Source organism: Acanthochromis polyacanthus, chromosome 3 (genome assembly GCF_021347895.1).
Source record: "Acanthochromis polyacanthus isolate Apoly-LR-REF ecotype Palm Island chromosome 3, KAUST_Apoly_ChrSc, whole genome shotgun sequence".
Lineage (NCBI taxonomy): Eukaryota > Metazoa > Chordata > Actinopteri > Pomacentridae > Acanthochromis > Acanthochromis polyacanthus.
The window spans coordinates 2,093,738-2,108,490 of NC_067115.1; the positions used below are offsets into that span (position 1 = coordinate 2,093,738).

Genomic DNA, 14,753 nt, shown 5'->3' on the forward strand with positions numbered 1-14,753 from the left:
AGGTGGACAGCAGAAGGTTTCTGTCTCTGAATCCAAGCGTTCAAAACCCGCCGTGCTTCATGAAGAACAAAATTACACCCCCTGTCCAAAGTTTTGAAATGAATGAGAACCCATCTCAAAACTTTTGACAAGGGGTGTACAGCCATGGCCATAAGTTTGGACACAAGTACCATGACGCTTGTGAATCTTAGAAAATACCACAAAATTGTCACTTACAATATAAATACCAGTCATAGCCATCAACCAAAATGAAATACAGATATTTCCAGTGCATAAATTTGATGTTTGACAGCAAATAGTATATGAAAAACTTTCATCAGTCAATGACAAAATTTGTGCAACAATTTGCAGTTAATATTCCAATGTCAATATTTGCTGTCAAACATCAAATTTATGCACTGGAAATATCTGTATTTCATTTTGGTTGATGGCTATGACTGGTAAGTGACAATTTTGTGGTATTTTCTAAGATTCACAAGCGTCATGGTACTTGTGTCCAAACTTATGGCCACGGCTGTATATCGATCACCTTTTAGTCCTACAGTTCTTAAGTGTTTCAATTCTGAAAACCCAGATTGTGGGTGGAGTTCCACCTCTGTTTCCTCTTTGACAGAGCGCCCTGTTTCAATCAAACATGTTTCTAGACACAATGACAAAAATCTGTCTATTCATACGTCAGTCATGAGACTCAAAGTACCGTAGCCCTTATCATTATGCTAGTGAGTGCGTTTGCACGTGTGACGTGTGTGTATCTGCAGCGGTGTTGATAACTCCTAACACCTATGGCCTTACTGGGCTTTGCTCTAATGCTCTAAAGCTGCTCTGATAGAGAGACCTCAGTCCTACTCAACTTCAGAGGAGGAATGCCTATTGATTATCGATTGAGTCTCGCACTCTCTCTCACAAACCCCCACATGCAGACACGTAGAACAGCCAAGGCTGCGACTCAATCAATCAGCACTGAATTGAATTGTCTTACGTTTTCTGTCACAGGAACTGAGCTCATAGTTAAAGAGCGAGCTTTGATGGACGACCTCCCTTCTGCTCAAGCATGGCAGGCGTCCAGGTGCCTCCAGCCTCGCTTTTTTCAAAATGGCCCATCCACTTACTGTAAAGATGAACTCGGCTATTTACTCTCCTGACACCCCAGTTTTTCCTCTCTGATATCGGTGTATGGGCGTACAAATCATGAGCAGAATGTGCGGTAATGGACTTTAGGCATTAAACAGGCGCTTTAAAGCACACGACTGAAGACGTTTGTCTTTTTGTGCCTAAATGATTTCCTCCGGTCGCTCTCATGGCTCGTTTGATGCCGTTGGTGTTTGTTTGTGCAATGACATGTGATGTTGTTCTGTCAGCAGCATCACATGTCCCAAGAGTCTCGCATAGCCTCCATCCTGACCGAAGAGCAATCAGAAGCACCGTTTCTGAAATCTGGAAGCTATGTGACACACATCAGAATCAGCCCATTTAGTGTTTACAAATTCAGGATTATGTCGACATAATCCTAGCAGTGCAATACTTAAAGTTCATGTTGACGCATCTAACACTCCCATTTCTTCCGAAGAACTGAACAGCGTATCACTGAAAAAGAAAGAAAGAGGTTTGGCTGGGCACTCTGCCGGGAGATGCCTGTCGATACTGAATGAGTGAATGTCTACTGAGTGATAGTGAAGGTTATTATGACTGATGATGATGCTTTTTGATGTCCATGAAACCAAATGGTCAGACAGCTGATCACATTCCCTGCCACCGGTTTCATGTTTGACGTACACAAGTTTCTTTTCTGCAGAAGAATAGATTGTGGGAGTTTGGATTGTCTGCACAAATGCAATGTACTTTTTTATACAAATGTTATATCGTGTTGCTTTCACTTAAATTTTAACCACATATGTTATGTTTGGGATAATTTATCTATGAGGAAATGTCCCTCACCTCACCTCACCCCTTTTTACAATATGTTGAACAGTAGCAAAAGGTTTTGGGTAAGAGCCCTTTGCGATTGTTCCTTCCCTTCATTCCTCCACTCTGCTCTCTAATTTTTCTTTGACGCTGTTTCTGTTCCTTGGCTGAACTCTAGGGGGAGCAGCAAAGGCAAAGACATCAGTACAATCAAATCGCTGCGTGTGCTGAGGGTGCTGCGTCCTCTTAAGACCATCAAACGTCTGCCCAAGTTAAAGGTAGAGCTCCACAGCTTCTTCTGCTTCATCTCAGTTTAAAGGCTGCGTGTATGAGGTTTGGTTCTGTTGAATATCAGGTGAACAGGGCCTGTCTTCCTTCAAAGGCTGAAAAGTGACGAACAGTAAAGCCTCGCTGTGTGAGAATTAAGAGGATACAACAGGTGTATCCCTTGCAGCTCTTATTTTAATCACTGTTCACTGAATTCCTGAAGCGATAGGATGTGTTCGTTTCAAGCACTTGCTTTCTGCATTTCATGACTTTTGTCCCCACGATTATTTTATTTGCAATATACTCACCGAATATTTGTTGAAATTCTCAAATGCGGCTGCATTTCTGAAAACAGGGCCTTTTGTCTGCAGCGCTGTTTATTAATAGTCTATTGATGTTCATGAGTAAAAGGACACAAAGCAAGTTAGAGCTAAGTGGCCTTACTTGGTTCCCAAAAAGGTGAATTTTCCCTTTAAAGGTGTACCATTTTTATCATGTGTATCCATAGCACAGCTGTGGAACTCGTTAAAGAGTTGAGAAAGCTGTAACACTGTTGTGACATCGGATTTTGCCACACTGTTGCCCTCTCTGTCCAGTGTAGTGTTCATAAATGCGCCCGTGGCTGCTTTGCAGGCTGTCTTTGACTGCGTGGTCAACTCACTGAAGAATGTGCTGAACATCCTGATCGTCTACATGCTCTTCATGTTCATCTTCGCCGTGGTGGCTGTGCAGCTTTTTAAGGGTCGCTTCTTCTTCTGCTCGGATGAATCCAAAGAGTTTGAGCGTGACTGCAGGTTGGTTTGGAGACACAGTTTCATTGTCAGTTCATGCGAGGCGTTTAGTAGAGGACTGTCTTCTGAGGCTAATGCTAATTCACTGTGGGTGAAGAATTTTAACTTTGCCAAGTGAGGAAAGAAGTCCTGTACTGGAAAAAATGCCCCTCTCAAAACAAGAAGAGAAAACTGATTTCAAGGAACTTTTACCTTGAAATAAGTGAAAAAATCTGCCAGTAGAACAAGTGAAAAATGGCTTGGTGAGATTCCTGGAAATAAGATATGATATTTAGAATATTAAGATCTTAAAATTAGCTGGGAAAACTTATTTTAAGCTCTATTTTACCAGGAATGTCAAGCTTAGGTGTCTTAACCCTCCTGTTGTTCTCATTTACGGCACCACAAAATATTGTTGCCTTGTCGGAAAAAAATTCAAAAATTCAGCAAAAAGTTCCCCAAATCAGCGCTCGATTTAGATGGTCGCCATGAGCGCCGGGAATCATGGGAGGTTGATGACATCATACAAAGTGGCTGCCTCCATGAAGAAAACATGATAGGCGGTTCAGCTCGATTGAGCGCTCGATTTAAACGGTCGCCAGGTCACCATTTGCGACTAAAAACATCGCAAATGGCGACCTGGCGACCGTCTAAATCAAGCGCTGCAAATTGATAAAAAATTCCAAAATCTTCAGGAAAAAAATTCCTTAAAAATTTCCCTTAAAAGCTTTACTTGAAAAAATCCCAAATTTGGCAAGAAATAAAAATTTAAAAAATCTAAAAATTGTAAATATTTTCAAAAAAAGAATAAAAATCTTCCCAAAAAATCCTAAAAATATCTAGTGATTCCATTATATTAGACAAAGTTCTAATATTTTCTTTAAGAACATTCGGGAAAAAAATCTACCAAAACTCAGTGAAATTCTCTAGTTTTTAAAGAAACTCTTTTTTTAACATTTCTTTTTTTTTTCCACCAAATAATGTTCAAAATCCCCCCCCCCAAAAAAATAAAAAATAAAAATGTTTTCACTGTGAAAATATACTTTTTTTCGCTCATTTTTGAACTTTAAACCGGGCCAATTTGACCTGCAGGACGACACGAGGGTTAAACTTACAGCCATGGCCATAAGTTTGGACACAAGTACCATGACGCTTGTGAATCTTAGAAAATACCACAAAATTGTCACTTACCAGTCATAGCCATCAACCAAAATGAAATACAGATATTTCCAGTGCATAAATTTGATGTTTGACAGCAAATATTGACATTGAAATATTAACTGCAAATTGTTGCACAAATTTTGTCATTGACTGACGAAAGTTTTTCATATACTATTTGCTGTCAAACATCAAATTTATGCACTGGAAATATCTGTATTTCATTTTGGTTGATGGCTATGACTGGTAAATGACAATTTTGTGGTATTTTCTAAGATTCACAAGCGTCATGGTACTTGTGTCCAAACTTATGGCCATGGCTGTATATTGAGATTTCTGGTAAAATACAACTCAAAACAAGATAATTTCAAGATTGTTTGATATTTAAGATACGTTGTCTTAAAACAAGTCCCTCTATCTGCTGAAATGTCACTTGTTAACTGAATTTATCTTAAATCAAGTGGAATGAGACATTCTGACTAAAAATAAGACAAACAGACTTGGTAAGATTTGGAGTTTTTGCAGTGTGTAGTCTTTAGTCCAGTATGTTTTATGTAGATGCTGCCATCTAGAGGAGTTTTCTGGGTATTTTAATCGTGTTAGTGAGAAACAGGCAATCACAAAGGCTGGACCATACTCACCCTAAATTCCCATTTTGTCCAATGTAAAGAAATTGAGTGTACTTGACAATGTGTGATAACCCTTGGGCTTGTGGTATTTGTTTTCTACTGATATTCAGCTTATTTTTAATGTATTTTTTCATCATAAATCCTATGTGTGTGTTTTTTCCTCCAGGGGCGAGTTCTTGGTATATGACAGAGAAAAAGTTCAAGCTCAGAAGCGGGAGTGGAAGAAGTACGATTTCCACTACGACAATGTGGCTTGGGCCTTGCTCACCCTCTTCACTGTATCCACTGGAGAGGGGTGGCCGGAGTGAGTGGATCGCACGCTCACACGCGCACTCAAACATACCGCTGAACTTTATATTTACCCAGCATAAGGTCACCACTGGGGCTGCATGCATACGTAGGGAAGAGCTGGGAAGCGATGAAGATGGTTACAATACGTCAAAAAATGATTAAGAATTTCATACGTGTGATGCTACGACAAGCAGACTTTGTATTGCTATAGTACAGTGGTATATTTACTAGGCCTGGACCCGAATATCCGAATATTCGTTCGCTACAGCGGTATCCGGATAGTAATTTGGTGTTACTGTCTACCCGCCGCCTTCGGCCCACATAGGCTCATATCCCCCCCTAATCCAACCCCCACCCCCCCACCCCCCCACCCCCACCCCACACACACACACACACCACCCTTCGGACGTTACAGGGCGGAACGAATATTCGGATATTCGTCTTTAATAGGGCCCGAATATTCGGAGACCAGAAACCACTATTCGGGCCAGCTCTAACATTTACACATGCAGGATTTCAGTTTGATAGTGTTGTTTTACAATCACGTTATTTATTATTAAAGTCAAATACACATATTGTTCATACAAATATAACACACTGACTCAAATCATAAACATCAGTAAAAATGAAACAGGCTCTAATTTTGGTGTACCAAAAATCCCGTATTTTTCTGTATTATTTTTACTGATTTTTTTTGTCCTCTCTGTTCTTTTTGCAGTGTGTTAAAACACTCAGTGGACTCCACCTATGAGAATCAGGGCCCGAGCCCAGGATACAGGATGGAAATGTCCATCTTTTACGTGGTGTACTTCGTTGTCTTCCCCTTCTTCTTCGTAAACATCTTCGTGGCTCTCATCATCATCACCTTCCAGGAACAGGGGGATAAGATGATGGAGGATTACAGCTTAGAAAAGAATGAGGTGAGGAGAGATTTGGGAGGCTCAAAGAATTGCCTTTTTTTGCCCCCCTCAGAGTTTTTGTTAAAAGCCACTCCTCTCCTTTCTTCCTCCAGAGAGCCTGTATAGATTTTGCCATCAATGCCAGACCTCTGACTCGCCACATGCCGAAGAATAAGCTGAGCTTCCAGTATCGCATGTGGCAGTTTGTGGTGTCTCAGCCCTTCGAGTACAGCATCATGGCTCTGATCGCGCTCAACACCATCGTCCTCATGATGAAGGTAGAGGTTGAGCTCTGAGTATAGAGAGCCTTCTCTCAGCTGTCTGATGTTCTCTCATGCTCACCATGAGTCAGATGATTGTTATGTACAGCTCTGCACACGTTGTATATTGTGAAAAACAAAGGTGTTCCTGTTCCTGTAAAGTACTGCCTTCATCCTGATGAGACTCCTGATCCTTTACACAAATAATTTTATGACCCACAAGTTCACTCTTGTAACCATTCAGCCCCGTTGTGAGCTTCATCATTCAGGCATTTTGAGGAAAATGTTTCAGCACACTAATTGTGTGTTTCCCGGTAAGGCTGAACAGAGCACACACAGAGTTTGCAAGTAGATGCTGGACGTAAGGGAGCACATAGCAAGGTGGATGAGCTGTGTGATGCTCAGCTTATTGTGGAGCTCTGACTAAAGAACAAGTTAATACTGATAATTGTAGTAATTTAATTATGATCACAAAGCAGTGGCATGTCACTAGCAGTCAGGATGTGTTTTGTTTTCAGTTCTGGTAGAATGTATTTTGGTTCTGTTTTAATAGATAGAACTCAGTGTTCTATATCGGTATACCCCCAAACTATTTAGCTCTGATGGAAGTCCCTCCAATGAAATAAGCAGTCTGTGTGTACCAGAGTAAAGGGGAGCTGCACAGCCTGAACACTGCCTCTCTTTTCCCGTCTTTTCCTGTGTCTCCAGTTTGACGGTGCATCAGACACCTACAACGACGTCCTTAAAAACCTCAACATCGTGTTTACCACCTTCTTCTTCATGGAATCAATCCTCAAGATCATCGCTTTTGGCCCTCTGGTAAGACTTTTTAAGAATGCAAACAAAAAGCATCTACACGCACACATAAACACACATATTCTTTATCTGGGTTGACCCAGTCTATAGGCTCCAGTGTTTCATCCTATTATTCATTTATAAGGCGGGTTATTTTGGTAGACAGATCTGGAGCGTGTTCTTCCTGTCCCTGAAAAACCCAGAGAGTACCGTGTTGTACAGCAGTCACGCTATCAGCCTCCATATACCCTGTCTCCACGGTAACAGCAGCACCATTGGCCAGGGGCGTACCCCTTGCTGCCCCCTGGCTTCAGTTCTGTAAGGATGTGGCTGACTGCCTTTAACATCGCTTCTCTTCTCATTGAATGTCTTCCACATTTCCTTCTTTGCCAACAGAATTACTTCAGAGATGCCTGGAACATTTTTGACTTTGTCTCGGTCCTTGGAAGCATCACTGACATATTAGTAACAGAACTCGGGGTAAGTGCTGTGGAGTGTTGGGACCAAATAACATTTGTTGTTTCTAAAGTTTTGTCCAACTATATTGGTTCACGGACTCGAGGAGAAGTCATTTTGCTTTGTCAGTTCTCTGCATTTGAAATTAAGTCAGGGGAGGCCCCAGATTAGCTGGTTTTGTGCTCTTGATCACTCTTCTGTTGCAGCCAAAGAGTGACCCAACTAGGCAAGCCTCAAAACTTAGCAAACACCCTTACTGACATTTGAACAGGCACAGCTTTCAGGCACTTAGAGAATTAGTATTTTACCAGAATATTTATGAGCTTTTTCTAGAAGCCTAAAGATTAAAATTAGCATTAATTCAACGCTCAGCTTTAAGTAAGACTGTAAAATTGTCCATAGGAATAATACGATCGCTGAGCCCATAAGGTTTCTTACAGATCATAAGGTAATGTGTAAAAAATGGATACATAATAGTCCTGGACTGATTTAATTTTTAAGTCAGTTAAAAGTTGATGTTCATCACACGATGCACACACAGAGATGAAGCTAAACAAAAGACTGGCAGGAGGAAACAGTAACAATGCTAATTAAATTGCTGCTCCCAGCCAAGAAATGATCCTTTTTAGACTTTATACACATAAGATAGAGTCTGATAACGATGAGTCCTGATAGTCAAAAAGTGTAACCAACGTAACAGAGTTTAACTGCTCTGTTTTTTCTGGTTTCATTTGTACCAGTGATGTATTTTGCTTTTAACCTGCTGTGTGTGTAAACAAACTCATATTTATCTCATTGTTTACTGTGATGTTGTTGTTTGTATGTCAACAATATGTATGTGTGTTTTATGCTCAACATATAAGCTGAATATATTTGTTTATATAAGACTCAGTATTAGTGGAATTCAATAGCAATCTCAGCCTCTCTCTGTTGTCCATCTGTTGTAATTGTTTTTTAACTTGACAACAAAAAAGAAAGAGTCAATTGGATTTTACAAAGTTTGACTTATAAAACCTCTCCTTGTTGTGCTAAAGTCCTCTTCTCCTTCACACTGACTAGATTAGCGGGAACTGTGCTAAGTACTGCAGTCTAATTGTGTTTTAAGATGATTAAAGACGCCCTCAGGCCGTGTTGGATGTGCTGAATTTACATGTTTGCCGCCTCAACCGACATTAATTGACATTCTGAGCTGCTTTCAACAATGAGCTGATTGTTTTAGGCATCTGATTGATTTTTTGATGGAGTCAGGCTGTAGGAGCTGAACTGCTGGTTCAGCACCTCTAATCTTTGCTTTTTACTCTAGTTTTAGTAGTGGTAGGTAATCACATGGTGTTTTAGTTACATAGTTACATGTCTGATTTATACAAAACCAACAGTTAGTAGTCAAAGAAATAAATAAACTTAGATGATTAGTGTGGGTTGTCTCTCTTTTGTCTAGTTTGGTTAATCGTGGTTACTAAACTCCAGACTGTTAGCTTAAAACTATCCTAGTGATTCTGAATTATTTATATGGCTTGATTTTATCACCTGGACAAAAATGGATTAAATGTTAAGCAGATATTCTTTTTCTTTCACTTGTCATTTTTTTACATTTAAAGGAATTGGCTTTGCTGAATTAAATGTTTAACATGTTGGTGTGGAACCAAGGGTTTGCCAAAGGGCCACCTCTGACTCCATCCTGCCCACCTCTCTAGCCGCCCAGCACAGCCAAATGGTGACACCCATTAGAAGTTACATCTAGTAAAATAGTAGCCTAGCCGCACTAGACAACCCACGGCAACGAATTTAATTCTCTGCCAGGGTGGGTCTAGTTACCCTCCATAAGGTTCCAGGCTGGATGCTCCTAAAACTGGCCGGACCAATCACCATGAAGTGTAGAGTCAGAAGGCGGGCGTAACTAAGTGACTACAGAGGCGCGACGGTTCTGACAGAAACAACCGGCGCACAATAAACAGTTATCTTTTGACTCGGCTTTGGCCACAGCCTTTAAAGATTTGAAGCTAAAATTCAACTTGAAAGATAAACAAAGGACGGCACTGAAGTGTTTCATTGAGAAGAAAGACGTATTTGGACTTATGCCGACGGGATATGGCAAATCCTTAATATACCAGTTGGCTCCGCTGGTTGGGAAGCTAATGGGACTTAGCCACAATCCGCCGGTGCTCTAGGAACTACGTCAGCCGATTCGTTGCGCTGATTGGTTGTATACCTACCCAATTGCTGCAGAGTGATTTGAAAGACAACCTTTTAGCCCGCCTCCCTCCCTGTCGAGCTTCCCTAGACCCTTGTGCCTTCAGAACATGGGTCTAGCGCGGCTAGGCTAGTAAAATGGATTTTTTCTTACAGAACTTTCTTGCCAAACTGTTTCTCTACGGATGTTCCCTTAACAATCAGTTCACACCCCATTCGACCACACGCCATCTACAGCAAATTGCAAAGCAGAAACAAAATGAATACTACGAGATCTCAATTTCTGTGCTGCCCTATTTGGTCACTCCCCCTTTACTTTGGTGCAGCATCAACACGACTGTTAATCAAGCAGGAACACCAATGAACAGGAGTCTTTTCACGACAAAGTCAGTAACTTGAGACTTGATGTTTGTAAAATATTTTCATCTGAAATTACAGAATTCATTTTCCTGGAGGTTGTCTGCAATCATTCCTAAACACGGTGCAAAAAATAAACTCCTTACTTGTGGAACATCTGCTTATCGACAGACGCTATAGTTTTACAGTTTTTCACGTCAGGCAGGAAGAGCCGGACTGAATCAGAGAAGGAGAAGGAGATGCCATCAGAGAGAGGCTGAGCACGTTGTGTCGCAAATGAACTGTTATTGTTGGCTTTTTCACTGCCTCTGTACTGACGCCCGTAATGACTCCGTCTCCCTCTTCTATCTCTTTACATGCTTTCTTTAAACCTCTCTACTTTGTTGGCGCCCTACGCCCCTCCCACTCCCTCCTCCTCTGATAAAATCCATCCAATCAAAATGCACTATGAAATCCTTCATCGTGTTCTCCATCCGTGCTGCGCCATGACATGTGGTGGTGGTGCTGTGATGATGATGATGGTGATGGTGTGTGTTTCGCCCCATGTCCTTGCCCAATAAAACACACAACCAACCCCCCACCAAAAATATATCTTCCACCCACTCACAATTTACTACAACTTACCAAAAAATGTACAAAACAAACAAACAAACAATCTCCCTGCCCATTCATCTTTCTACATCTTCGCACATGTAGAATCTGGTTGGTTTGTAATTTATCTCTCAAAGCTTTCTGCTGCATCCTCATTGGCCATGTGCACTCCCGGTTCATTTCTTCCCCTCATCACCAGTCTTTACCCCCAGCCCCGGTGCATGCGCTTTTTGGATGACGGCCTTTTAAACGCTTTCCACTTCACAACATAGAGAGATTCATTATTAATGTAATACATGTTCAATGCACATACTAAAATGCTTTTCATTGCCTGAAAAACTTCAGAAAGCATTTGTTTTGCACCTGCTCTCGCTGTAATCTGTGCACAGAGCAAGAAAAGGCTCCAGGTGCTTGATTTATCCCCACATTGTCCACTATTTCACTTATTTTCCAGCAGGGAGGATTAGTGATAAAGGAGAGGAGCTGGAAATTTAAATAGCTTACCTGTTACTAGGCAAACCAAACTTTCATATTTGCCTCCTGGCAGCAGCTTTGTGCAGTTACACTCAGATCTATTTTGAGATATGATAAAGTGGGATTTTTGGCTCATGGCATGTGTGTGGAGGTAGTGCTTATCATCTCAACGAAGACATATAATTAACCTGCAAAAAACATTTAATATTTAGTTCATACTCATCGCAGCAGTGTGAGCGTATATATATATATATATATATATATATATATATATATTTGTGTCACAACAGCATTAGCAAATACAAATTACCACACTCATGGTAGGTTTATGTGAATTTTGTACGTCGCTGAGAAAACTGAGAGAAAGATTTTTAGTGCAACTAAATGAGTGAATGTTTGAATGAGGATTTCTGATGTGCTTGCCTCCACCAGCCCCTCCTGGTCTGCATGTAGGCCAGTTCTTTCCTCAGAAAGTATGCTGCCATGCCAAGCCACGCCTGCTCTGAAGCTGCTCACTAGCCCCCTCTTCTTCCTCCCGCTCTTCTTCCTCTTCATGCTCTTCTTGCTGCCTTGTCTGTCAACCACAAAGTGCCGGGGCATCACCAGAGAGTTTGGCTGTTGTACATTCAATATTCCTCCTTCAACTTTCTTTCTCATGAAACATAAAAAGATAGGCTTAAAACAACAGGACTGCTTAGTAGGGTTGGCCCGAATAGTGGTTTCTGTCCTCCGGATATTCGGGCCCCATTAAAGATGAATATCCGAATATTCTTTCTGCCCCGTAACGTCCGACGGGGAGCGGGGCTTGTGGCGGAGACGGCCCGAATATTCCGATCCGTTCGTCTGGTCTCCCGGGTCCAAATTTTGCCTTCGTTTTGTCTTCAGTTAAACTGAAGAATTCTCAAACAGCGGAGGTCTTCAGCATCTTGTCTTGTGTTTATACAACAAAGTGAAGCATGACGTCAGAGTCGGCAGCAACCCGGCCATTCAGGTGGTGGTAAGAAACACGAATGGAGGAGCCGAGATGAGCCGAGATGAGCCAAAGTGGGCCGAAGGCGAAGGGAAGAGACGAGCTCCGAATATTTTTGTCTGGGGGGAGAAGGGGGTGATCACATAGACATATGTGTACATGTTTATGTGATCACAGGACGAGATGAGCCGATATGAGCCGATGGCGGAGGGAAGACAGTAACGCCACATATTCGTTCCACCCGGTAACGACCGACCGGAGGGGGGGTGGAGCAAATATTTGGATACCAAAATTAATATCCAGATACCGCCGTTGTTCTGCCCTCACTGTTCGACATGAGCACAGCTAGGCAGACAGATAACTCATTGACACAATGACACGTGTATTGTCTTCTTTAACGAGATGTATCCTTCACAAGCCAACAGAGTAAAACTGTAATTAAAACGAAATCACATTTTTCAGGCTCTGGGCCGTAATATTTTAAGCATGAAAATAACAATCGTGTGTTTTACCTCTTCACAAGCAAATATAAAGATGACATTAAACATATGCCTAAACAAAACTTAATGCTTGCAATATCACAATAGCCCCTGATATAAATGAAAATACTCACAGGCAATGCCTTCCTTAGTACAACAAAGAAGGATGGATGCAGATTGAACTGTGATAATTCTGACCTCTGTCATTGACAGCCACAACCGAACATGTAAGCCACTCCCCTCTCTTACCTGACTGAGTCATTCCTATTGGGTGTAGCAGTGAACAGAGAATGAATGTAAAGAAAATAACAGCACCCCCTGCTATCAGGATCCATGTCTGCCAGCACAGCTGTAGCGAACGAATATTCGGATATTCGGGATATTTGGGTCCAGCCCTATTACTTAGCCCTAAGAATCACTTGCTTTGATTTTAATGTTTACCCGTGCCTATTTTGGGACTATTTTTGGCCATGCAGGCACCGAGAATTACCAGTTTTCCTGCAATCTGATTGATATCTAAAATCTACAACCTCCAATAGAAAGCGATCAGTTGAAATATGAACTACGTTGTTAAATTGCGCGCATACACCATCTTAAACATTTAGAATCAGTGAAAAAGTAAAAATTGGTGATTCGTAAAGCTGAATCCATTTTGAGGGTTCACAGCCCTGAGCTGAAATCTGTCCAGTTTTGATACACATCGGCTGGAGATAAGATGCCAAGTTTGCACCGGATTTGAAAAGAAAATTTTCAAACAAATTTTGAAAGCGTCATATTCATTGTCACTGGCAAACCCAAGCCATGCTCATCTTGCCAAAGGAAAGTGTGTGTGTGTGTGTGTGTGTGTTTGTGGTTGACAGGCAAAGTGTCCTGTGCTCCATCATGTGTGGCCTGCTTGCCCCCCAGAGATCAGTGCATTTGGTTCTCTTCAAAAAAAAAAAAAAAGCGTTTTGCTGTACCAGATTGGATGATGACCTTTAAACTCGTTGAAATATGATTTTCTATTTTTTTCTTTGACTTTTTTCTGTCTTTCAGTCTCTTCCTTGTCTTTCTCTCATTTCTGCTTGTGTTTACTGAGAGCCGTTTTGTTTGCAGTCGGATTCGTGTTTTGTTTGGTTTTGACTTCTTCTCTCTCCTGTCTTTCTTCCGCTGTTGATTTTGGTTTTTGGGTTTGGGTTAGAGGAAGACTGTGCAGGCGTACCGTGTATCTGTGAAACTGACTGTGGTCTCCCTTTGTGCTGTAGAATAATTTCATAAATTTGAGCTTCCTGAGGCTGTTCAGAGCAGCTCGCCTTATCAAGCTGCTGAGACAGGGAGAGACCATCCGCATCCTTTTGTGGACGTTTGTTCAGTCCTTCAAGGTATTCCCTCCTTAACAGATATTCAAACAGAGTATACACAATCACAAAACACTTACTGGCACTGACAGATATTCCCTGTCTCTCCTCTGGTAGGCTCTGCCATATGTGTGTCTGCTCATCGCCATGCTCTTCTTCATCTACGCCATCATTGGCATGCAGGTGAGTACAAGTCAAGAGGGCATTGATGTGTGGTGTTCATGTACAGATGACAGGATTTTTAAAAATCCCTGTAAAAGTGTGCCCAGCATTCGATATGTACAGAGAAGGACGAAGGTTGTTTTTTTTTACAGAGTTTTAATTACCAGTGTGAAAATTACAGAAGTAATATCAGCCAAATCAAATGTACGTGTGTTATAGTACTGAATTAACTAAGATAAGATTAGTTTTTTGTTGCTCCCCACGCCTTACAGCAATAAACTTATGTATAATAATGATAATAGTAATAATATATGTTATTGTGCATACATAAAATATATGTTAATAATATATGTTATAAACAGGATATGCGGGAGGGATATGCGGTATTTTAATATTTTAAATTAAATTCATGGTTTCTGCATCCCCGTGCACAGAACAATGCAGACTTTGAAAGCACTTCTACTCAGCTCAGTGGGTGGAGATAGTGCAGACAGTCCACACCAGGGCTGTTTAAGATTTACCCTAACACAGTAAACTAGTCATAATTCCTGTCCATCATTTAACAAAAAATAATAAGTTAACCAATAAGGCTCATAAGAGACATGTGCATCAAATTATGTGTCATACATTAGCTGTAATACCTGGTTGCACCACCAGGTGGAGCCTCTCACCGTTTAATGCACGGGTGTCAAAGTCATTTTAGTTCAGGGGCCACATTCAGCCCAATTAGATCTTAAGTGGGCCGGACCAGTTAAATTACAGCATA

General features: G+C 41.3%; 1 protein-coding gene across 1 annotated transcript in view; it reads left to right on the plus strand.

The window, feature by feature from the left end:
* Positions 1 to 14,753, plus strand: part of cacna1ab (calcium channel, voltage-dependent, P/Q type, alpha 1A subunit, b) — a 141,212-nt gene that overhangs the window by 75,913 nt on the left and 50,546 nt on the right. Inside the window, 9 exon segments of the mRNA XM_051945084.1 lie at positions 2,081 to 2,180; positions 2,803 to 2,963; positions 4,893 to 5,030; positions 5,736 to 5,937; positions 6,030 to 6,194; positions 6,885 to 6,995; positions 7,368 to 7,451; positions 13,733 to 13,849; positions 13,943 to 14,008. Coding sequence (XP_051801044.1) covers positions 2,081 to 2,180; positions 2,803 to 2,963; positions 4,893 to 5,030; positions 5,736 to 5,937; positions 6,030 to 6,194; positions 6,885 to 6,995; positions 7,368 to 7,451; positions 13,733 to 13,849; positions 13,943 to 14,008 — 1,144 coding nt within the window.